Below are 26,435 nucleotides of genomic sequence, written 5' to 3' on the forward strand. Positions count from 1 at the left end.
GTAGACGCCACACAGAACTTAAGGTAGAGAACTATAGGCTAGAGAAATGGCTCAGCATTTGAGTGTGCTTGATGCTGTTCCAGAAGATGTGAGTTCTGCCCCCGGCACCCAGGTGACTGCCTGTGACTCCAGCTCCAGGAAGATCCAGAACCCTCTTCTGACACCCCCACATGTGGCATACACACAAACATATACAAATAAATAAAAATCTTTGTGTGTGTGTGTGAAAAGATCAGGATAAGTAGGAGGGGTAAAATAATAATAATAATAATAGTAACAATAATAATAATAAGGTAGTCAAGTGTGGTGATACACCCATAATTCCAGTACCCAGGAGGCAGAGGTAGGCAGATGTCTGAGTTTGAGACCAGCCTGGCGTCTATAACAAGTTCCAGGCCAACTAGAACTACATAGTGAGACCCTGTCAACAACAAATACAATGTGGAAGCTAGAGAGATGACTCAGCAGTTAGGAACACTAACTCTTGCAGAGGACCCAGGTTTGGCTCATAACCATCTATAATTTCAGCCCCAGGAAACCCAATGTCTTCTGACCACCATGAGCACCGTATACAAATGGTGCATGGACATACATGTAGGCAAAACAGTCATACACATAAATCAAAACACAAAATACCATAAGACAGGCAAAATCTCCAGGTGTAAGACTTCCTCATGACTACTGAAAACTATCAAAATGTTTTAATTTTGTAATTCTAACAGTATTACAAAAGGGAGAAAAGGACAAATACATCAGCAGTTCTTTTCATAAAGTGCAAATTTAATCTTCAATTGCTAGCTCAGGTAAACAAGTTATTTCAGGTCCTCTCTGTTCCCACCCAAGGACAAGAGGGAAAGGTTATTATTATTTTTTTTTTTACTTAAACATCTAACAATGAGGTTTTTAAAAGATAACTTTCTTGTTCTGTTTTTTGAGACAGTGTTTCTCTGTAGACCAGGCTGGCCTTGAACTTACAAAGATCCGCCTACCTCTGCCTTCCAAGTGCTGGGACTACAGGTGTGCACCACTATGACCAGCAAAAAGACCCACCTTAGATAATGTTTTTGCAAACATGTTTCCCCGTAAGGTTTGAAGGTTCTGCAACTGTCCTAAAGTGGCCTTTCATAATTAACATGAGTAGACAAAGGGATGTTTAATTTAGACATTTGTGCTTACTCACAATTTTAAGGTCTCAAACTAAGAAGCCAATAAACTAGGCACTGGTGGTGCCCACCTTTAATACCAGTACTCGGGAGGCAGAGGAAGGCATATCTCTGAGTTTAAGGTCAGTCTGGTCTAAAGAACAAGTTCCAGGACAGCCAGGGCTACACAGAGAAACCTTGTCTCAACAAACAAACAAACAAAAAAGTTCAATAAGTGTCCTTTATGATGTAGCCAGATTACTTTTACTGCAATCACTTGAAGACACTGTCTGATTTTGGCCTCTGCAATTTGAGGTAATTTACCAATATATGAAATCATGATTGGGCTAAGAGTTTAGCTTTGTGGAAAAGCATTTTGCCTGGCATATGCAAGGCCCCAGGTTCTAGCTCCAGCACTGCAAACAAAAAACAAAGGTATTGTTTTGTTTTGTTTTTTATATTTAAAAGGGGCTCCTCTGTTACAGGGACTGGCTTCTTTCCCAAAGGCACTGCTAGGAGCAGTTAGACCAAGAGTACTAATCATGTACAAAATCTATGAAAAACCTTCACAATATAGGCAAAAATTTCAAAGGCCCCAAAACATTTGCTTTTACAAGAAAGTGCAATTGTAGTTATCTCTTGAATGATATTCTAGATAATTCTGCAGAAAACATAGCAATTTGGCTCAGAAAGTAAAATCTCTCATGAAGTATTCAAGTTTTTTCCTAGAAGAATAAAAAGCAAACTGTGAGGCAGCTTTCTGAAAATAAACCGTTAAGTTTATGGCTAGAGAGAGACAAACGGGGATCCACAATGAAGGCTTGCATGTGCTGATCTGTGTGTGACTCCTAAATTCTGGGACAGCATATGGCTCCTACCATTAGGACAGTAGTTAAAACACTGTCCAGCAGTGGGTCATACTGGCAGGAAGAAAAGAAAAACACTATTATTTTTACATGTTTCTCAGGTGAGATCTAAATACTTGGAAATAAATCATTAAAAATAGAACATTTCCTCTGTAATTCCAATACTATATAATACCAATGGGTACTCAGAATGAAGGGAAGTTCTGTAGGGTCTTGCTGTGGACAGTCAAATCTTCAGCATCTGTTCAGCTGCTGCTAGATGGTAAAGGAAGTTCTCTGTTGCAGGTGGGAATCGCTTTTGCTTCAGTGCCTCAACACTGAGGATGATCTTTCCCCCGTCACCTGACACTTCCGAAAATGGTGCTAGATTGGTGAAGATTTCTTTTGTTTTTAGAGCAATGTCCTTTAATAGAATAGAAAAATACACAGTATGTTAGTACTAAAAATGTGAATAGTTATTTTCTAGGATCTTCCTTCTGTTATCAGACTGACTTCATAACCCCCCCCCCCCACCAGGACTGGGTTTCTCTGGCTGTTCTGGAATTCACTCTATATATAGACTAGGCTGGCCTCTAACTCAAGATATCCACCTGCTTTTACCTCCCAAGATCTGGGATTAAAGTCATCTACCACTATGCCCAGCTCTCATAAATTTTTAAAACAAAATAACGTAGGAAATTAATGTCATAGATGTGTCTATAATCATTTTGTTCATTTATAAGCATATAATGCAATGATACTAAGAAGAGTCACTGTGTGGCCCAACACTTTAATCTGAACACAGAGGCAAGCAGATCTCTGTGAGTTCAAGACCAAACCCGGTCCACAAGACTAAGTGCCAGAATAGGCTCCAAAGCTACACAAACAAAACAAAACAAAACAAAAAGTCACTGTGGAGGATCAGCATGGTGGAGCTTGACTTTGATCCCAGTTGGAGGCAGGGGCAGGTGGATCTCTGTGAGGTTAAGGCCAATCTGGTCTACACAGTGAGTCCCAGTCAAGACAGGGCTACACAGTGAACTGTGTTTCAAAATAAAAAGCTACGTGTGAAAGTGTATGCTTTTAATCCCAGCACTCAAAAGGCAGAGACAGACAGACAGATCTCTGAGTTTGAGGACAGCCAGGACTACTTAGGGAAACACTGTCTTAAAAAAAAAAAAAAGGTATCACGGGTCCACCAGGTAAAAGCTAACTACCAAGCCTGAAAATTTGGTGGAAGGAGAAAACAAACTTTCTGAAGGCTGTCCTCTGCCTTCCATGCACGAAGTGATATCGTAATCTCTCTCTCTCAAACACTAATAAATAGTCACCACAGGCATAAGATGGTTCAATGGAAGAACCAACTCTAGATTATATGTAAATGCAAACACACAATATTGCAAAAGAAAAAAGAAGTACAATTGCCATGTTGTGTTATTTCTAGAACATTTTCACCATGCTAAAGCTAAACAGACACTGTGTGCCCAGGAAGTTGGATTATTTCTCATAGATTATAAGTGATACATAGATAATTCCACATAATGTATGAGATCTTGGGAAAAGAAAGTGAAAGTGATAAATGCAGGATTCTATATCACCATCCCACCAGGCTCAGAAGACACCACAGAATCATGGAAGACAGAGTGGAAAGATGTTAAGGACTGGAGGATAGCAAGGAGAGCTGTGAAATTCTGACATGCTGTAGCGCTCATGAACTCAAATCAGCTGTGATTACCTATGTAAGATTAAGATTAAGTTAAAATTCCAACATGGCTAGGGAGAGGAAAATGAAGTCCCACCCCAGCTCAATTGATAGCTGCTAGAGGGGAGATGGTCAACTTTCTTCACTGGCAGGTCACTCATGCCACAGTGGATGGCCCCACACCCATGTGCATAGGGGCAGCACTAACTGAACTCAGTGTGTGTGCTGGGTGGGAGTAGGCACGGGGCTGAAGAGACGGCTCAGTGGTTAAGAGCACTTGCTCTTTAGGAGGATCTAGGTTCAGTTCCCAGCACCCACATGGTGGCTCACAACATCCTCTTCTGACCTCTGTGTGTAATATAGTGCACAGACATACATGCAGATAAAACACTAACACACACACACAATACATAGAGATAGTTGACAGATAGATGATAGATGATAGACAGATGATAGATAGATAGATAGATAGATAGATAGATAGATAGATAGATAGATAGATAGATAGAGGAAGATGGGAGGGAATCCATTGGAGAGATCCAGAAGTAGAGAATAGATAACTATCAAAGTACAAAGTATTCTCTATACATGTGTGAGATTCTCAAAGAATAAGTTAAAACAATACTAAAAAGAATGAGTGTGGCCAGGCGTTGGTGGCGCGCACCTTTAATCCCAGCACTCGGGAGGCAGAAGCAGGCGGATCTCTGTGAGTTCGAGCCCAGCCTGGTCTACAAGAGCTAGTTCCAGGACAGCCTCCAAAGCCACAGAGAAACCCTGTCTCGAAAAAAAACAAAAACAAAAAAACAAAAAAACAAAAAACCTTGAACTCAAAAGTGGAGATTTGATTCCAAAGTTACTGTTTCACCATTTGTTCCTCCATGAAAATTCTTGTAGCAGGATGAAACTGCTACTGGCGGCCTCACAGGCATGCTAGCCTGTTCAGTGGTTACAATTCTCACCACCAGGATTGGATATAACGACCTGCCTCTCCCCTTGTCCATCCACCGTCATCTTGACCACTGCAAAACCTCTATTTGCCCGCTAGCCTGTCCCCTGACACTTCACTCCGCTACCATGCCCTGAGAAACTGTACAGTGAGGATACTACAAGATGCTTCCTGAGGTAGATGAAGGGTTACCTGTATAACTTGGCTATCTGACTTCTCTGGGTCTTCTGCAGACTGCACAATTAGCAGACCAATTTCTTTATGCAGTTTGCCCATTGTCATGGCCTCTGATAAAAGCAGAAAGAATGCTGTATGAAGACTTAGAATTTTACACAATAAAAAATGACCAAGCCATCCAACTGAAATTCTGAAAGACCACATTAATGAACTTTTCAAAAATCAACAGATAACCTTCCAGGTTTCCATTTTATTCCCAACACAAATGTAAAAGCATGTTGGAAATAATATCACCAGTACCAAACCAGATTTCCCCTTCGTATCTGCCTGGTAAAGTGAATAAAAAACACTGATTACAAGTGAGCTGTGACTTGAAGGCAAAGTCCAACCATCCTGCCCAGGTCTTTACAGTGAGGAATCTAAATGGCGCAGACATTTAATCCCAGCACTCTGAAGGTAGAGGAAGGCTGATCTCTTTGAGTTGTAGGCCAGCTTGGTCTACATAGTGATCTCTAGTACAGCCCTAACTATGAGGAGAGACTGTTTAAAAAAAAAAAATCAAAAAAAAAAATTTAAATGCATTTTTCTAGCAGGAAGGTTGTGAAAGAGCTTCCTGCCTGGCCCTCGGGCGCCAGAAGAGCACATAGCATGTTCCGAGCTTTGGAAACCACTTCGGTCACATGAACTATAGATGGTGCTCCTGCTTGCTGTGAGAGAGAAAGTTCTGTGTCACTGCAAGGAATACACTCCATTTAGATGGTGCCGACTGGAATGAGTGTGTTCTGTAGATCAGAACAGAAAGTAGGCAGTGCCATCCTTTTTGGCTCGGGCCATGGCCATTTTTATAATTTTAGCCTTATAAGATGTAGTATTTCCCAAGGTCTGTTTCTACTTTCATTTTCTCACATGAAAAATTTTTTCTTAAAGATTTATTAATTTATTATGTACACAGTGTCTTGCCTGCAGGCCAGAAGAGGGCAGCAAATCTCATTACAGATGGTTGTGAGCCACCATGTGGTTGCTGGGAATTGAACTCAGAACCTCTGGAAGAGCAGCCAGTGCTCTTAACCTCTGAGCCGTCTCTCCAATCCCTCCCACATGAATTTTAAAACAAATGAAAATGAAACAATTCTGGTTTTACTCATTTGAAGTTGTGAGATAAAACCCACACAGCATCACATTCTAACACAGAATCCTACAGCCAGCTTTTCAGATGCTCCCACATTTGGGCACCAGTGAGAGATCACACAAAAACTATGATCAGCAATCCCACCAGTCTTTCTAAAACATATAGACCTGCAGGAATAAATTTTACATCCTGGACACTGAGAAATCCCTCCAGCTCCAGCAGATGCCAAGCAAGCTCTCAAATACTGGCTTTAAGGAGTCAGCCCAAAGCATAAAGCTGCTTGGCTTGTACCTCATGTAAATACTGGAACAGAGAATAGAATGGAAAAGTCACCTTTTGCAAGTGGAGTGATGGTGATCTCACTATCTGCCAGATTCACAAATACATCGTAGAGGTCTGGTCTGTTGCTCACCTCCAATTCTACAAAGCCAGCAATGTAGCCTGCATTGCAAATTGATCAAATTACTAGAGCAGAAAAGATCACGTGGTGAGGGTTTCAGGAGACTGAATCTGATGAGCACTGCCTACTTTAGAGTTTTCTATTACTCAGGAACATTAGCTATACCAGTGGCACTTATTGGTGCTACATAATCAAAATACATATGGCTCAAAATGTCCCAAAATTTAAGTTGAATATCAAGGAACAAGGCTGAAGTAAAGCATTTACTTTTTGGTCAAAGCTATTTACGTCAAGAATGTCAGAAAGAGCTGGGCATTAGTGTCGCACACCTTTAATCCCAGCACTCGGGAGGCAGAGGCAGGCGGATCTCTGTGAGTTTGAGGCCAGCCTGGTCTACAGAGTGAGTTCCAGGACAGCCTCCAAAGCCACAGAGAAACCCTGTCTTGAAAAAACCAAAAAAAAAAAAAAAAAAAAAAAAAGTCAGAAAGTAGGTAACTCTCTCTTAAAGAAGCCACCCCAGCTGGGCAGTGGTGGCACATGGCTTTAGTCCCAGTACTCAGCAGTCAGATCTCCATGAATTCAAGGACAGCCTGGTCAACAGAGAAGCTACACAGAAACCCTGTCTCGAAACCCCTTCCCAAAAAATGCCACACCCATGTGTCTGTCTTTCTGAGTGTCTCACCTCTCTTCTCTTAATCCTCATGTATAAAACATTAAAAATATCTTTTAATGAAAAAGTCCAACTCTGGTTTAAAACAAAGAAAAAGAATGTCCAAAAGCAACATGGACTCAACCACTGTCTTCATTTTAGATCTCTGTCCTCAGGAAAGCCACAACCACATGTCTAGGTTGTCAGAGAGGACACAGGGGGCTCTCTCTCTCTCTCTTTTTTTTTTTTTTTTTTTTTTTGGTTTTACGAGACATGGTTTCTCTGTATTGTTTTGGAGGCTGTCGTTCCAGCCTGGCCTAGAACTCACAGAGATCCTCCTGCCTCTGCCTCCCGGGTGCTGGGATTAAAGGCGTGTGCCACCACCGCCCGGCTACAGGGACCATCTCTGAGTGCTATCAGATCTGATACAATGACTGCTAATGCAATCAGTAGACTTCTAGAATTGGTGCTGTTTAGAATGATGTTGGTTATTTCAGAGAGCAAGTTATATGTGGGAGTGTGCACATGCCACTACATACATGTGGAAGTCAAAGGACAACTTCTGGCAGTTAGTTCTCTCCTTCTGCCATGTGGGTTTCAGGGATCAAACTCAAGCCATCAAGCTTAGGGGGTAGCTGATCCATCTCATTGGCCCTAAAAATTCCTTAACGGCATAAAAAACAGAAGATGTAATGGCTTAAATTAAAAAAAAAAAGCCCATAAAAAGTTAGTATTCTTGTAAAGTAATAAACTATGATTAAGTTATCTTATTATCGCCGGGCGGTGGTGGCGCATGCCTTTAATCCCAGCACCCGGGAGGCAGAGGCAGGAGGATCTCTGTGAGTTTGAGGCCAGGCTGGACCGACAGCCTCCAAAACAATACAGAGAAACTCTGTCTCATAAAACCAAAAAAAAAAAAAAGTTATCTTATTATCATATATGTATAATGGTACTTTTTTTAGAAAGAAACTTTAGTGCTTTTTTTTTTAAAGATTTATTTATTTATCACATATACAGTATTCTGCCTACATGCCAGAAGAGGGCACCAGATTGAATTGTAGATGGTTGTGAGCCACCATGTGGTTGCTGGGAATTGAACTCAGGACCCCTGGAAGAGCAGTCAGTGAGCTCTACGAAAGTCAAGGCTATTAACACAGAGAAAAGTCCCTGTCTTGAAAAAAATAACCAAAACACCCAAAACAAAACAAAAAAGCCTAAGCACTCAAAAGCAAATTATTGATTAACTTGTGGCTGGGAATATAGCTCAGTGGTAGTGGTCTTGCCAAGCATGCCTGAAGCTAAGCTCTACATTCAATTTCTAACACCAGGAAAACACATACAAGTTAAAATGATAATTTTGTGCATTTTACCACTTTTTTTTTTTTTTTTTTTTTGTGGTTTTTTTCGAGACAGGGTTTCTCTGTGGCTTTGGAGGCTGTCCTGGAACTCACTCTGTAGACCAGGCTGACCTCGAACTCACAGAGATCCACCTGCCTCTGCCTCCCGAGTGCTGGGATTAAAGGCATGCGCCACCAGGCCCGGCTTAAAAATGTTTTTAAAATGGAAAAATTTGCAAAAACAAAGTTTCAATATTAATTTTATCAATGTGTGCATGCCCCACCAATACAAACACACACACCAAACACACATAAACAGAGTCTTTGCTCCCTTGTACCTGTGCACATCTGCAGGCCTTCCAGTTCTTCAGCATGGAGGTGCACGTAAGAATGCAGGATGGTCCAATCCTGTCGATGCCACACCAGGGCAGGCAGAGTCCTGAGGAATAAATGTAATGTGAATTCTAATTGGTCTTAATAATAAAAACCCCAAGTCAGATATAGGGGTAAATGCTTAAAGATCAGAGAAGCAGAACAGCCAGCCACTAGCTCTTGCTTCTACTGAATCTTCAGATCGAATGGGTGAGCCTGTCTCTAGGAATCCTCAGACTGAATGCAGTGAGCTCCTGTCTCATCCCACCTTATATCACTCTTGTCTCCATCTACCTAGTGCTGCCTTTAAAGGCATGTGACTCCCAAGTACTTAAACTAGAGTGTGCCTGGATCCAGGTTTAATTCCCAGTACCCACATAGGGATTCACAACCATATATAACTCCAGTCCCAGTGTGTGCCTCTGCAGGAAACAGGCACACACATGGAGCACAGACATACATGTAGGCAAACTACCCATACACATAAAATAAACAAAAATTTTAAAAAACAAGTGCTGCAGGCAGGTGTGAGGAATTCATGCAGCTCCAGGAAACTCATTTCAGATGGTAAGGATACTCCAGTTTAAGAGTAACGTAGGCAGAAAAGTGATGACAGAGAAAAGTCAAAGACAGAGGGAACAGGGTGAAACTCTGGCCCTCTCACCTTAGACCAGACAAACACAGTCCAACGACAATCATTTTCAAGCAGGCACAGTAAAGGGAGGCACGTGGAAAGCACATTACATAATTATTCCCAGCAATGAAAACAAGCTCATTGTTGGTACTATGATCCTGAAGTTATGGAGGCTCAGAACAGCCAGTATCTTTTACATGGTCCCAGAGCTAACAAGTTGCCATTTCATGATTTTAACTCAGAACTTTTGCCTATAAAACATTTTAACCTTTTCATAATCTCATCACTTATCGTCTGCCTCATTTTTCTCATTCTTAAAATATAAGGATGCTACTTCCAGCTGGGCGGTGGTGGCGCACGCCTTTAATCCCAGCACTCGGGAGGCAGAGGCAGGCGGATCTCTGTGAGTTCGAGGCCAGCCTGGTCTACAGAGCGAGTTCCAGGACAGCCTCCAAAGCCACAGAGAAACCCTGCCTCGAAAAAACAAAACAAAAAAAACAAAAAAAAAAAAAACAAGAATTAATTAAAGACTGGGTGGTGGCGCACGCCTTTACTCCCAGCACCTGGGAGGTGGAGGCAGGTCGAGGTCAGCCTGGTCTACAGAGTTCCAGGACAGGCTCCAAAGCTACACAGAGAAACTCTATCTTAAAAAACAAACAAACAAACAAAAAGAATTAGATTTAGCAAACAAAAAATTCCACTCCCCACATCCCATTTACTACTAACAATGAAAGTCAGGAAAAGCAAATCTAAGGAACAGGTTTACTTAAAACAGAGATCAGTCTGGGCCTCATGGGTTAGCTGCTTATCTTTGAAAAAAAATTTTTATTGACACAACCATGTTCACCCAGTCTAGGGTTACTTTCCTGCTAGCCAGGCAGCTGAGAAACAGGAAGAGATATTTGGTTCACAAGCCTAAAATGTTTATTTACTATATACATGTATGTGTATACACACATACATATATATTTAGTTTTAATTTAATTTTATGTGAATGGGTGTTCCACCTGAATTCATGTCTGTGCAACACGTGTGCTTGGTGCTCAAGGAGTTAAGGATGGTTGAGAGGCATTATGTGGGTAACTGGAACTCAAACCCAGATTTTCTGGAAGAACAGTTAGTGCTCTTAACCACTGAATCCGTATCTCTAGCCCTAAGCCTAAACTTACTTTCTTTCAAACAAAAGTTTGCTAACTCATTGTATCTGCCAAAGAAATAGTTGCAGTCAGTATTCCTTTAGGAATGTGCACACACACACACACCACTCCAAGAACCTACGCACATACATAAACATATATGCCAAATGAATGTTAAGTAGAGCCTTTCCTCCCCTGGATGTTCTCATCTACCTGTGCACATCTGCAGGTCTATTTCTATTTCGTTGTTGTTTTTTAAGACAGGGTTTCTCTGTGTAGCCCTGGCTGTCCTAGAATTAGCACTGTTGGCCAGACTGGTCTCAAACTCAGAGATTCACCTGTCTCTGCTTCCCAAGTGCAGCCTCTGTCTTCCAAGTGCTCTATTTCTAAAATTAAATAAAAAATCTTTCCAAATTCAGTGACCCCAGCTCTAAACTGAATCACAAAAATGATATTTTACTCAGACTAACCCATGTTCTTTTTATCAAATATGCAATAGAACATAGCATACATTAGCATCTAGTATCTCCAACTGTCAGGAAAGCTTACACTTTTTAATAATTTAAGATGGTACCTGCCTCCAAAACAATACAGAGAAACCCTGTCTTGAAAAAGCAAAACAAAACAAAAAAAAGATGGTACCTGGTAAACTCCTGGACAGCTTCTATTTTGGGATGATAGACAACAATTCGTTTTTTCAGCATCAATGCTGTGTGTAAGATAACAGTTTCCATTCCAAATTGAGACACAATGTCTTAAAATAAAAAGATAATAATGCATTAAATACATAATGGCATAAAGTTTCCATTAAAAAGAATTCTTGTCATATAAATACAAAATGACTTTTAATACACCAGCTACATTTAGGCAAGTATTATTAAGTGCAGACATACTTCATCTGGTGAATAGGTATGTTTATTCATGTCATACCATATTATAGTTGCCAGCAATGTTCTTTGGGGACTCTGGATACACAGATAATGCCAGACTCCTAAGGAAGCGCAACAAATAATACAAAGGAAAACCAACATTTTCCACTGTCATTAAAAAGAACACCCAACCTCAACCAAATGCACAGGAACCACAAAAGACAGCAGATGGACCTGAAGAGGGGTGGCTCCACCTCCAGAGGACTTCAAGATCTGTGGCTTAGCTCTTGGCTGCCTCATTGTAAATTCCTCAGTTAAACTCTGGATTAATGACTATACCCATGACTGTAGTTCTCTAATAGGAAGAGCTAATGGCTAATATGTGAGGGAAAAAAACTATGGAATCCAGTGGAGATTGTGAGTCATGAAATTCAGCTATAAGAACATTTCTATAAAAGACAATATGGAAGCCAGGCGCTGGTGGCGCACGCCTTTCATACCAGCACTCAGAGAAATCAACCTGGTCTACCGAACAAGTTCCAGGACAGCCTCTAAAATAATACAGAGAAACCCTGCCTCGAAAAACCAAAAAAAAAAAAAAAAAAAAACCAATATGGAAAAAGTTGTCACAAAATGTTTTGCTTTGACACAATTCTTTTTTTTTTTTTTTTTTTTTTGGTTTTTACGAGACAGGGGAGACAGGGTTTCTCTGTAGCTTTGACACAATTCTAAGTAAAGCAACTTAAGAGCTGACATATTCTGCTGTGTAGGAAATGCAGGTTAAAATGACCTTGGCTCAAGGCTTCTGATGCTGGCCAGAGTTTTCCTTTCTTTCTTACCTTTGATGGAACCTGCAAGATATGCCTTTCGACTATCAAAGTCTTTGCTAAAGAAAGAGCCATTTTCTTCACTCTGACAGATCCCCTTGGTAAGAACTGCAATGTAACTCTCCATCATTTTAACCGGGCTCCCATATTTCAGATATATTCTGTGAGAAAGGACAAAAGGTGACAATGCTTTATATGCAGTATGGTAATGTAGGGGAAGGCACCAAGATTAGACATTGGTACTTTCTAGATTATAAAGTAACCTGTATCATTTCCAAATGTGCAAACCTGTCTATAACAGTTTTCCTCTAATTTACTTTGAAGTAGAACACTTGACAAATGTGGACCATTTCTTTGAGGAAGGCTCTCCTGCCGTCTGGAGATGTATCCCCTATATAGGGGAAATAAAAACAGTGGATTCCCACAGCTGTGTTACTCCCAGCAATATTGTATTCTTATTTCTTTTTGTCTTATGCTCTCATAACTAGTGTTCTCAGTCAGGCAACTGTTTTATTGCCTCAACTTCCTTTGACAAGAGTTCAAACCATTGTTCAGAGAAAACAGTGTTGTAGAACCCAGACTTATTATAAGCAATCCTAGAGGTAACTACATTTAGATGGTTAAGAAATCCACACTCTTTAGTTTGCAGTGATAAACACAGACATCTGTCATAAAGTTAAAGACTTCCACAAACAGTGATGGGAAGCCAGCTGCATTTATAGTCTCTTCCCCATGAAATCCCTTCCTCTGAGTAACTAAGGCTACTTCTTTCTCTCTCATTTAATTGTTTGTTTGTTTATTTAGAGACAGTATCTCTGTGTCCTGGCTGTCCTGGCACTTGCCATGTAGACCAGGCTGGCCTCAGATTCAGAGAGATCCACCTGCTTATGTCTCCAGAGTGTTGGGATTAAAGAGGTAAACCACCAAGCCTGGCTTAGAGCTACATCTTGCTTGAGAAACTTAACTGGGGCTGGTGGTACACTTCAGTAATTAAGGGTGGGCCTAGCCTGTTTGAGGCCCTGAGTTTTATCCACAGTACTAAAGAATAAAAAAGACATTACTGGGCATACTTGGGCCTTTCAACAGCTAATGTAATAGAAAACTGAGAAAATTAAACTGAAAAACTGAATTTTACAACTGACTAATTCAGTTATATTTACTGTGGACTAACTGAAGAAAAGGCTAGTTTAAGTTATTACTAAATGCTTGCTACTTCAAGCTACAAACTGAGAAAAAGGTGGGGAACAATAAATTCTATGAGCTCTCAAGTATGGCCACCAACCCACTAATTCAAACACAAGATTATACAAAGAGGATATTACAGGGATTGTATGAACTGGGGATGGGGAAGAGGCAGGGAGAATTGCAGACTTCTGTATCACTGATACTTTTTTATTATGTGCTTCTTAATAAAAAATTTCATCAACATAATGAACAGAAAACTACTATAGTAATGGAGAAGTCAAACATAAGATTGAGGAGATGGTAACTCTGGGCTACGAGGCACAGAAAAGAACAACCCCTGAGGCAGTGTGGTCCAGAGGGCCATGCTTAGACAGTAACCCTCAGGCCTTCGAACCTGGTGTGTACAGCAGATCCTAAGAGTGCACAACACCCTATTAGCTGCAGGAACTAGATGAAGGGAGTGGTGGCAAAGGACACCACCCAGGGATGGAAGCCCTCCTGAGTGGACTCTGCTGTATGTCACAGCAACCACACCCGCCTGATTCTCTCCCCAGAAATGAAGATAGGCACCTCTACATTTATCTCCCCATCACAAAAGAGTATGCATGAGTGTGTCCAAAAGACATCAGACACATGTGTGTGAGGACATATGGAGGTATTATGCATGAGCACACGTGTAAAGCTGAGTACATGGAAGCAGGAAGGAACAGCAGACAAAGGAAGTAGCTGGCAATTGCTGAGTCCTCATTCCTTCTGCCCCACGACAGGAGAGGAAGATATAGAATGCCGTAACACTGTGCACTACAGAAATCAGCCTCTGCAAAGCAGCAATGGATTAAATCAGGGGACTGAAGACTGATTTTGTTTCCTTCACTACTAAATGAGATCTTCGTTTTGGTGAATTAGCATTTAACACAGTTTTCATACAGACCTACACAAAATCCTAGTGAAGGCGGCATATTTCTCTGGGTTAAAATCTTTGGCCGTCAGAACAATAGAAAAATGAGTCACCTGTCCAAAAGAAACAAACAAAAGCACACTTTTTAAAGATACTTGAATAGAATTCAATAGATACTTAATGTAACAGATTACATTATTATTCTATTTGAACAAACTTCTTGGACACAATATAGTTGCATTAAAAAAAAAAAGACCAAAATGTCTTTTGCTTCTCTATCCTTGTTTTATTTTGAGACAGTCTCATATGTAGCCCATGTTGGTCTCAAATTTGAGACCTTCTGCCTCCTAAGTGCGAGATTATGTGTGTATGCTACTATGCTCTGTTAAAAAACATGTTATTTTTGGGCTAGTCTAAACCTTAATATTTTTTTAAATCTGAACCATAGATGTGATATGAATGCTATTGTAACTTGGCAGTCTATAATCTAAAACACAGGCCACATTCACTTAAGATTTTTCAGAAAGAACTGAAAAAGAGATGGCTTATCAATTAAAAGCATTTGCTACTCTTGCAGAGGACCCATGCTGGAAACACTGAACACATAGAGCAGCTCACAACTGCCTGTAACTTCACCTCCAGGGGGTCTGATGCCCTCTTCTGGCCTCTGAAGCTACCTCTGAAAAGTGAAAAGAGGAGTCCCCATGTATTTCCCAGAGACTCAGCAACTTGTTTCCTTATCTTTCTCTTAGAAAACTCTGCTTGCTTGAAGTTAGAAAGTATGTAATTTACCTGGATGGTAGAACACACCTTTAGTCCCAGCACTCAGGAGGCAGAGGCAGCCTGGTCTACAGAGTGAGTTCCAGGACATCCAGGGCTACACAGAGAAACCCTGTTTTGAAAAAAGTCAAAACAACAACAAAAAGTAATCCATACGACTTATTCCCCAGGTCACACTGATACTTATTACTCATAGTAAACTAATAAAAGTCAGCATACCAATAAAAGTCTAATTATTTCAGATTTTAATAATCATTTTAAATACATAGTGTATCGTTTTATATCCACAAGTAAATTAAAAAATTCTTAACTCTGCCAAGAATAATCATATTCTTTTAAAAAAAATTTTAAGGGACTGAAGAGATGGTTCAGTGGTTAAGAACACTGGCTGTTCTTCCAGAGGAATGGGTTCTACTCCCAGTACCCACATGGTCATACATGACTGCTTCTAACTGCAGGCCCAGGAGATCCAACACCTTCTTCTGGACTCTGCAGGCACTACACACGTACATGGTACATTCATACAGACATATATTCATTCAGGCGAAACACCTATACATAGAAAGATTAATTTTTAAAAAATTTTAAAGCTTTTTACTACCCTGGAATGCATTATATAGTTCAGGCTGGTCTTGAAATTGGCAATATTCCTTCCTGAACCTCGTAAGAGTTGGGATTACAGGCATGTGCCACAACTCCCAGTTTCTAAAACAGTTTTGTGTTTTTAAAACTTCCTATGAACCGGGCACATGCCTTTAATCCCTGCACTCAGGAAGCAGAGGCAGGGGGAATCTCTGTGAGTTGGAAACCAGCCTGGTCTAAAAGGGCTAGTTCCTTGTTTTTTTTCCCGAGACAGGGTTTCTCTGCGGCTTTGGAGGCTGTCCTGGAAGTCGCTTATATTCTTAAGTCACTTTAGATATACTGGTTTTTGTTTTTACCTTGAAGCAGTCATACCTTTTTCAAAATTGAAGAATCTGGAACTTCAACTGTAGTGATATAAAACCACGTTCTTCTGTACTGACCAAAGACAAAGGGGTGGAGAAGTTTGTTTTCATCTGTTAGGCAGCATTTTCGGAGCAGCAGATTCCTTAATGAGGCTGTCGTGGAAGGATAACACCACACCCACAGAACTTCTCCATTAGTGTCCTTTTCTACGGTGGAAAGATGGTCACTGTGAGAATGTCAAACAGCAGCAAGGAGGTGAATTGATTGGTTACTCAGAAACACTCTGTGGAATCAGTTTTAACAACCCACTTCACAAAGCAACTCAGAGCACCTGAGACCCAAAATTCCTATGGACTCATGATTTGCATTCATTTGGTTGCTTTTGTTTGTGATTGCACAAGCTAGTCACAAACTATGTAGTAAAAGATGACCCTGAACTCCTGATTCTCCTCTTATCTCTTAGAAGCTGAGATTACAGGCATGTGCCATCATGCCAGACAGACTGATGATATTAGTTTTAGGTCACCTAAGCAAAACAGGTAAAAGTTCTTGCTTCTCAGCCCAATGACCTGAGTTTGATCCCCCCAGGACACACATGGTCAAAGAAGAGAACTGGCTCCCACAAGTTGTCCTCAGATCGCCATGTGGACAAGCCTGCTACATGCTCACACACACAAATAAACAAACAAAACTGTAATGAAAAACTAGGCTTAGGCATTTGTTAAGATTTTCTATTTTCTTCTTTAAAAATGAGTACTGACTTATATTTTTATGCAAAAGAATCCTCAATAAAAATACAAAGAAAAGAGTCTTAAAAGTGAAGAGTAAAGGAATAGGCATATAGACAGAGGCATTTGAAGCCCTGGATTTGATCCTAAACTCCTTTCCAACAATGAGATAAAGAAACCTCCTTCAATCATGTTACACATACAGACTAGATTAAAATTTTGCACTTTTTGCTGGGGATTAAACCCAATGCATCTTACATGCTAAGCAAGAGCTCTACTGCTCTGCCAAATTTTTAGAAAACAATAATAAAAGCTATCAGTTCATAATGTAATTTTATCACCAAAAAAAAATCTCAACTACAAAAAGGGAAATAAAGAACTTGAGGGGCTGGCTCAGTCCCCAAAGCAGTTGATAAAAATAGATTTGTGTCACTATGCCTCTGATACTCTCTTTACTTAGAAACAAATATTTTTTTCTTTTCCTGAGACAGGATTTCCCTGTGTAGCTCTGGCTATCCTGGAACTCACTATGTAGACCAAACTGGCCTCAAACTCAGAGATCCAACCTGCTACTGCCTTTGGAGTGCTGGGACTAATGGCACACTACCACTGCCCAGTTTAGAAGTAAATACTTTCTAAATGCATGCCAGAATAAAAACTAGAGGGCTTTCATATGCGCAAATATGTTTGTAAGGTTTTGTTTTTTGAGACAGGGTTTTCCTGTGTAGCCCTGGCTGTCCTGGAACCTGCTCTATAGACCAGGCTGGCCTCAAACTCACAGAGATCTCCCTTGCTTCTGCCTCCCAAGTGCTAGGATTAAAGACATGCCACCACCACCTCGATTCACAATTTAACTCAACCTTAATTCTGAAGTGCTGACCAAGTCCACAATGCCTAAGGTACTTGGGTTTTTGTTTTCAAGCAGTTTTTTAAATCACATTAGAAATTAATACAAGGTGGCTAGAGATGGCTCAGCAGTTAGCACTGGCTGGTCTTCAAGAGGACTTGGTTCGATCACCCACATGACAGCTCACAATTGGCTCCAGTTCTATAGGATCTGAAATCTCTTCTGGTCTCCGTTGGGCACCAGGCATGCACAAGGTGCACAAACACATGGTCGGACAAACACTCATGCAAAATTAATGAATAAAATTTTACATAGAAAGAAAAAATGAATACAGGATAAAGACACTCCTTTGAACGTCTGAAAAATAACTACTACAGTTATTTGCTAAGCCTAAGCAACCCCGCTTGCACTCTGCAAGGAAGGATACTGTCTAGGTGTATTAGAATCTCTGGAGAGATAATATTCAAAGGAATTCATAAATGTTCATTCATTCTGGCGCTGTTACCTACCGCCTGCTTGAGCTGCACAAAACTAACACACAAGGTCTGGACTGTCCAAAGATACCTACGAACTTCCTCACCATGAATTCCTATAAGCTAGCTGGGGTCACAAATGTGACCAGGCAGCAGGGACATCTGGATCAACTGACACGAAGTTCTCCACGGTGGAAGTGGAGGCTCGAGGTCATCCTGCGCGGGTTCCACCATTGGCTCCGCCACTTCCTGGAGTGTCTTGCCAATGGCACCCCGGGGCTCCCGGGGCGTCACCCACACTCCCGGGGAGCCGCAAACACCCGCGACCCGGCCCCAGCTCTCCAACCGCATAGTCCCAAGGCCCGGCCATCCACCAGCGGCGAGCCCCGCCCGCCCGCAGGCACCACGTCAGTCCCGTCGGCGAGGAGGACGGATTCCACCGCCCAGGTCCAGCCCCTTCCTGGCGGGACAGCCCGACGGATCCGAGAGCCCAGGCGGATCTGGGGCGCGGCCTAGCGGGCAGAAAGCCTGCCTCCTTACCTATCAGCCCGATGCCGAGCATCAGCTGCGTATCGGTTGCCACAACCGCAGCCATCTTCGCCGCTCCCCCGGTCCGCGCTGCACGTCCCGCCCCTCCACTCGGCCACGCCCACACACAGGTCCCGTCCCTTCCGGCCGGGCGGAGCCGACCCTGTAGGTACCGCCCCTGGCTTCCCTTTCCCGGAGAGATGTTGCTTCTTGCAGCTCTGCTACTCTTAGGCCCTTGTTCCATCACAGAGACATTTCCAGCATTTTACCCCTTTGTTTGTGAAGTACCTTTAAAGATGGAGTGTCCATTCACTGGTTCATTGCAAAAATGAAAACAAAGATAATTGGAGGCCTAAGTTGGGAACACTGTTGACTGAGAGAAAACAAGCATTCCAGTAAGGGTGAGGGACGTTAACTGGATAAAATAAATAATACTAGGACAGCTCAAAGTGATAAATGGCGTGGAGACAACGAAAATACTGCGGTTTGTCAGGGAATGAGGTGTGTACCACTTCACAATGGGTGTCATGCAAAACTTCCTGAAATATTATTCTATTAGGTATAATACACGCATACCAACTATCAAAAGAAAAACAAGTCATCATTTTCATAGTATCGCCTTTCTGTTTGATGAGGAGTTAGCAAGGGCAATGCTAATGCGACCTACACAACACACTCGCGGAAAGTAGACCTTTGCCTTACCTACGCACAATTTCTAGAAAAGAAAAAGCATCCTTTTTATTCCCATCATCTTATCTTTCCCCTCAGCATTAAATCTTACTCTAGAAACACACACACCAACTATAAAGATCTAATTGATGAGCTGAAAAAAACGTTGGCCTTATTGACAGAAAGGGACTACAAAAAAAGCAGAAACTGGGACTGGAGAGATGGCTCAGCAGTTAAGAGCACTGGCAGCCCTTTCAGAGGTCAGGAGTTCAATTCCCAGCAACCACATGGTAGCTCAGAACTCTCTATAATGAGATCTGGTGCCTCTTCTGGAGTGCAGGCAAACATGCAGGCAGAACACTGGATACATAATAAATATTTTTTTTTTAAGAAAAAGCAGGAACAGAGAACAAAAAGCACAGATTGGCAATAGTCAGTGAATGAGGGAATGGAATGGGGAGTAGTTACATAATAGGTATGGGAGTTTCATTTACAGACAATGAAAATGTTTTAGAACTTGACAGAAGTAGTAGTTGACCAATATTATGAATATATTAAGAACCACTGACTAATCCACTCTAAAATGGTGAATTTTGTTATGTAACTTTGATAAAAATTCCTTTAAATATTTTAAAAATCTCTTTAACATTTTAAAACATTTTCTCTTTTATGCTTATGGGTGGTCTGACTGCATGTATGTAAGTGCACCAAATATATGCATTGCACATAAGAGGCCAGAAGAAGGCATCAGATTCCCTGGAACTGGAGATACAGGCAGTTGTGAACTGCCACGAGGGTTCTAGGAATTAAACCTTAGGTCCTCTGGAAAAAGCCAAGTGCTCTTAACTGCTGAGCCATCTCTCTAGCCTCTCATCTAAATAATTTATTGGTGTGTGTGTGTGTGTTTATGTGTATACATGTGTAAAAGTGTATGGGTGCACATTTGCTTATTTGTGCTCATATGAAGGCCAGGTATCTTACTCTTATTTTTTGAGACAGAGTCTCTTATTGATCCTGAAACTTTCCATTTCCATTGCAGCTGGATTAGGATCTGCTAGTTCCCCACCACTACCACTACCACCACCACACACACACACACACACACACACACACACACACATACACACACACACACACACACACATACACGGGCGTGTGCGCGCAGCTGGTGTAACAGATATGTGTCATTATGCTGGGATTTAAAAAATAATAATAGGCCGGGCGTTGGTGGCACCCGCCTTTAATCCCAGCACTCGGGAGGCAGAGGCAGGCGGATCTCTGTGAGTTCGAGACCAGCCTGGACTACCAAGCAAGTTCCAGGACAGCCTCCAAAGCCACAGAGAAACCCTGTCTCGAAAAACCAAAATAATAATAATAATAATAATAATAACTTCTGTATTGACTCTTTGGAAGTTTCACATCACGCACCCCAACTCTGTTCACCTCCCAGTGCCCCCACCCTACCCTTATCCCTGTCGCATACCCCCAAATAAGGAAACAAATCAAAGTAAGTAAGCAAATGGACCAAAGCAAAAAACCAAAAACAAACAACCCAAAACAAAAACCACAACAACAGAAAAATCTCTTTGCTTCTCCATTCCTGCTTCTCCATCTCTTCATTTGTTCTGGTGGCAATAGAGGCTTCAGTGTGCTATATAATATACCTCTTTGTCCCATCAGTTTTACTGGCACATGTCTATTGCAATGAGTCACTGGTCTGGTTCAAGGCCTCTGGCTTCTGGTATACCACCATCACTGGATCCCCACCAGAACCCCTCTGGGATAGCCTGTGGCTGCCATGAATCTTGGAGATCTTGCGGGGTATCACTCTGCAGGACCAGTCCTGGTGCTGGCACACATGGTAGCACATATCTTTAAGCCCAGAACTTGAGAGGTAGAGGCAGGTAGACCTCTGTGAGTTTGAACCTAACCTGGTCTACATAGTGAGTTCCAGGACAGCAAGTACTAGATACTGATACCCTGTTTCATAAAAGTTGAAATAAAAAAACGTCTGGGTGGTGGGATCAAAACAGGGCCACTCATATACTATGCAAGCCCTGGGATATCTTAGTCCACTCTGGTTGTTTTATCAAAGTATCATACAATGGGTAGCTTATAAACAGAACATTTTCTGACAGCTATAGAAGCTGGGAAGGTCAAGGTCAAGGTACTGGCTGGTCTAGTGACTGGTGAGGGTTCACTTCCCATAGGCAACTGTCTGTCATTGGAAGTTCATGTAGCAAGAAGGGTTTGGGGGGCATCTCTTGAGTCTGTTAACAAGTTACAGAGGGCTCCACTCTCGTGGAAAGGCTCAGTCTCCTAATGCTATTACCTTGAGAGTTAGGATTTGAACACATTAGTTTGGAGGGTGTGGAAGCCAAGCAAGTGTAGTTGAAAATACTGAATTCATTGGTAATAAGGATATCTCTAGGATTTAATGTGTAAGATAAAATCAGCATCACTTTAATTGCATCCTGATTTTGTGACCGTTCATAATGATTTTCTGAAAACTATCTGTATTGATTCATTTAAAGAAAATATATTAATCAACGAAGTCTTTTTGAAAAGTTGATTGACAGTATCAATAGAAATAAAAAAAGTGCACAACCAACAATTTATATTTTTTGTTGTGTTGCTAAGATAGATCTATCTAGTTAGCTCTTAGATAGCCTTAAGCTCAAAATCCTTCTCCTTAGGTTCCTAAGTAGCAGGAATTTTAGACCCATGCCTCCACACTCAGCTCCCAGCTTGCTCCTGTAATAGAAAAAATTAATAAAAGTTTAAAAAACTTAGACCACTATGCCCATACAGGGAAAAAGAATTTCTGATCGAGAGCTGGACAAAAGAATCTGACCTCCTGACCAACTAAGAGAGGCCTAAAAGTCCAATTAACACACCACCAGCTGTGTCAACATTCCTTTGTCCCAAAGAAGACCAGATACCACCAATTACAGGTTGTAACCCCCACCTACCCCCAGGGGATAATTAATAAACTTATGACCAAATGCCCCCTGCCCTGTATCTTGCTTAAACATATAGTTATCACTTTATCTTGTGTAATCAGGAAAACTTTGTAATCTTGAGGCTTTCAGTCTTGTGGTCTTTGCCTTTTTAAAAGCCCCTTAGCGCTGGGCAGTGGTGGCGCATGCCTTTAATCTCAGCACTCCGGAGGCAGAGACAGGTGGATCTCTGTGAGTTCGAGACCAGCCTGGTCTACAGAGCAAGTTCCAGGACAGCCTTCAAAGCCACAGAGAAACCCTGTCTCGAAAAACCAAAAAAAAAAAAAAAAAAATGTCTTTGCATATGGTGAGTTGTCTCCTTGGTAGTAGTCCTTTTGGGGTCCCACAGAATGGGTATAACACTACCTTTAGAAAATAGACCAAGCCTGTACAAGGAAACTGCTGTGGAATATTATCCTTTTGTTTTGTTTTTCGAGACAGGGTTTCTCTGTGGCTTTGGAGTCTGTCCTGGAACTAGCTCTTGTAGACCAGGCTGGTCTTGAACTCACAGAAATCCACCTGCCTCTGCCTCCCGAGTGCTAGGATTAAAGGCATGCACCACCACCGCCCGGCTGGAATATTATTCTGTGTAAAGGTGTGCTACATTTGTTTCTGCTGCCTTTGTTGAGGATGTAAAATCGTGTTACTTTTATTTAAGTAAAAATAACCTGGGGCCAGGAAGTTGAGTCAGCAGCTAGCTGACAGGAAGTGATAAGGTGGAACTACATGTAGTGAGGGTTCTTTGGGGGGGGTTGAACAGATGAACGACCCTTTTGGGGGGTTCGGGAGATGTGAGCAAGGAGAGAAGCTTAGCTACTTGCTACTTAGCCTCTCTGAGTTAGCAGGATTTCATCTCAACCTTTGAATCATGAGTTCTATAGAAGGATAGAGATTTAGATAGAGTCGGTGCTTGAAGGAACAGAATTCCCACCGGGCTGTGGCCTTGCAGCTGAACTGCTGCTGGTAGCTAGCTGTGAGTTGCAATTGCTAATTTGGGCAGCAGTTATTCAAGGTGCAGCCACTCTATTAAATGTAAAACAACATATGAAACCCAACTTGAGGTGCCATAGTGTAGTTTTGGTTTTCTGCGTTGTTGTTGTTTCTTAACTCCACAGCATAAATAAATGTAACACACTTTGTTATTATGTAGACATCTGGCCCCTCCCCTGGGGGGGGACCTGACAGAGTGAGCATATGGCAAGCAGTACCCTGGCTCTGTATGCAGGTACAAGGGGTCCCTTTAAGAGACAAGCTCCGCCCACTTCTCTCTCTCCGCCTACTGTTTCTCTGGAGGCAGGTAGGTCTTTTCCTATCTTCCCTCCCTCCCCTCTCCGTCCCCCTTTCCCCACTCTCTTCACTTCCCCCAATAAACTCCCCACACAAGCTTTGTCTACTTGGTATGTTTGTCCCTCACCCGCTGAGGGCCCTCCTGTCAAGGTTCCTCTCCTGCGGTACTATAACACTTCTTAAACTAATAGCTGTCTCTGAGTAGTAGGTCAAAGCTGGCTCCAAGGTCCATTATTGCACACACAGGATTTTAGGGATCAAAGGAAACACTGAATGAATTAAGTCCTGAGTGAATGTGTATTCTGAAATGGGAAAGCTCTGTCAAGGACTCCAAGACCAATTGACCCTTGGGAAATTGGCAAAGCTCTTACCCTTATGCACCAGGCTCAAGAGGGATGGAAATGCTTTCCTCGGGAGTCTAGGTATGAGTGTTTAGGAACCATTGATGAGTGTGTGCAATGACTAGCAATTACAGCTTCCTTTTTCCTGATCTTTGCAGCCTGAAACTGGTACCTCCAGAGACTAACCCCACCCAACAGTCTTGTACCCAATAAATATGCTGAGGTGTTGTGTGATGTCTTGATTGCATTCTGACACTCCTGAGACTGACAATAAAGTTTGTTTTGAATCAGAGGGGAGAGCTAGTCTTAACTAACCAAAATTAACCTTAGAGGTTTTGGAGGACTGAGGACAGATAAAAAGACATGAAGTCGTGGGGCAGGAATTAGAGAACGCCTTGACCCTTTTGGATGGAGGAGTGTGTGTGTGTGTGTGTGTGTGTGTGTGTGAGAGAGAGAGAGAGAGACAGAGACAGAGACAGAGACAGAGACAGAGAGAGAGGAAGGTAGATAGTAACCCACGTTGTTAGGGCATTTTGGAATCCAGCTGACCTATTTGGGTTTGTACATGAGAGGGGAAGTGTGGATTGAGGAAAGGAATAGGCAAGAGACAGGAGATAGAGTTGGGAGGGCACCTGGTGAATACCAGGATCAGCCCAAGTTGATTGTTTAAAAATCTTTTATACCCTCATCAAAAGAGGGGGAAAAGGCAAAAGACTTCATTTCTAATGATACAAAGAACAAACAGAGTAATTACCTCTACTCAATACCCAAAATATCAAGTAACCATATCCTGCATTCTGTTGTTTAGGCAGCATATGCAGTGACCACACCTTAGGCCAAATATCCTATCCCATTCACATTTTGGGTCAGACATCCTGTTGTCAAGATAAGACTCACAATAGCCTCACCTTAGGCCAAACATCTGCTCTTCCACTTTGGAAGAGCAAGGGTAGGTAGCAACTTTCTGATTTTAAGTCAAAGAGAAGGGAGCCATTTTTTATGGGCCCTGAGAGAGAGAGAGAGAGAGAGAGAGAGAGAGAGAGACAGACAGACAGACAGACAGACACACACACACACACACACACACACACACACACACACACACACACAGAGACAGAGACAGAGAGACAGAGATAGAGACAGAGACAGACACACAAACACACACACATATATATATACATATATATATGTATATATATATATATGAGAGAGAGAGAGAGAGAGAGAGAGAGGAGGTCACTGGACGCTTCTCTGCACCTTTCTGATCATTCAGGTTCTTACTTCAATACTTCAATATCTGACTCCTGAGTTTGTATTGATACAGAATAATTAGATGAACACATTACTGAGGTTCTAGGGTATGGAGGTTAGAGAACCCCACCTGATCCTAGCTTCACTGTATGTGAGTCTGTCCTTTTCTCATTCCGTCACCACCCCTCGCTAGGATTCTGAGATGCAAGTTTCAATGGCTGAGGCACAGGTTATGTGTAGGCTCCAGTTGGATGCATTAAAGTCCCTGAAGAAGCCTGGTACTCCCCCATAATGTTCAGGTACAGCCAGGCGGTGGTGGCACAAGCCTTTAAATTCCAACAATCTGGAAGCAGAGACAGGCAAATCACTGTGAGTTTGAGGACATCCTGGTCTACAAAGTGAGTTCCAGGACAGCCAGGGCTACACAGTGAAACCCTGCCTCAAAATAAATAAAGTAATTAAGTAAAATGCAGACATAAATATGTTTATGGGGTGCTTCGGATAGTAGGGATAGTAGGGAAATGTGTGAAGACAATTTTTTTTAAAAGCTCTTAAAAAATGGTGGAGGGGCTAGAAAGATGGCTCAGGAGTTAAGAGCATTTGTTGCTCTTGCAGAAGACCAGGGTTCAATTCCCAGCACCCACATGGCCCCTCACAACTATTTGTAATTCCCATCCCAGGGCACCTGACACCCATTTTTGACTTATGTGTGCTCCAGGCATGCACATGATGCACATACATACACGTTCAGGCCAAACACTCAAACACTTAAAAAACAAGTTAAATCTGAAAAAAAAAGACAACATCTTGTGCTATATAATGCTATGAAGTTGTGATGAGAAATGAGGTAGATCTCTTTTGATGTTTGTTTATTTGCTTTCAAGAGAGGGTTTCTCTGTGTAGCCTCGGTTGTCCTGCTGGCACTGGCTCGGCCTCAGTTGCCACATGTGGACTTTTAACTAAGTCTCTAGTATTCTATTTACCAATAAAGATTTGGGAGTCGGATTGAAACGTAATAAGGAAAATAAAAGTCCCCAACTAAGTGAGGGGGAGCCACAATCAGTTCCCACAAGTAGGGACTTTAACCATGGGAACCCTACTGAGACTTGCGGTCTTGGGACTCCTCCTACCCTCTTCTCAAGGCCCTTTGTCTCATGATAACCTTGTATAGAAACTTGGTGTGCTAAGTAATCTCTGAAACCATGGGAACCCTGCGGACTGAGATTTACAGTCTCGGGACTCCCCCTTCCCTTTTCTTCTCTTACATTTGTTGTTCAGGGCTTCAACTCTCCCGACAAAGTTGAGCCCCAGCTAGCTGGTTTTCCAGAAATAAATAAAC

General features: G+C 41.9%; 1 protein-coding gene across 4 annotated transcripts; it reads right to left on the bottom strand.

The window, feature by feature from the left end:
- Positions 1-686: 686 nt before the first annotated feature.
- Dennd10 (DENN domain containing 10) lies at positions 687-18,687 on the bottom strand. 4 transcript variants are annotated; one of them, XM_005085351.4, is made up of 9 exons: positions 18,562-18,687; positions 15,983-16,179; positions 14,282-14,361; positions 12,178-12,326; positions 11,112-11,223; positions 8,666-8,766; positions 6,275-6,382; positions 4,828-4,922; positions 687-2,411 (listed from the first exon to the last, which is right to left on the bottom strand). In XM_005085351.4, exons 1-9 carry the CDS (start codon positions 18,614-18,616, stop codon positions 2,235-2,237), a joined length of 1,074 nt encoding a protein of 357 aa, XP_005085408.1. In that variant the 5' UTR covers positions 18,617-18,687; the 3' UTR covers positions 687-2,234. The 4 variants fall into 4 exon arrangements, with proteins under 4 accessions (XP_005085408.1, XP_040597918.1, XP_040597922.1 ...); XM_040741984.1 differs by lacking the exon at positions 14,282-14,361 and having other exon boundaries at positions 18,562-18,686; XM_040741988.1 differs by lacking the exons at positions 14,282-14,361; positions 18,562-18,687 and adding an exon at positions 18,129-18,376.
- Positions 18,688-26,435: the final 7,748 nt, after the last annotated feature.

The sequence above is a fragment of the Mesocricetus auratus genome, unplaced genomic scaffold, assembly GCF_017639785.1.
Source record: "Mesocricetus auratus isolate SY011 unplaced genomic scaffold, BCM_Maur_2.0 Super-Scaffold_4256, whole genome shotgun sequence".
Classification (NCBI taxonomy): domain Eukaryota; kingdom Metazoa; phylum Chordata; class Mammalia; order Rodentia; family Cricetidae; genus Mesocricetus; species Mesocricetus auratus.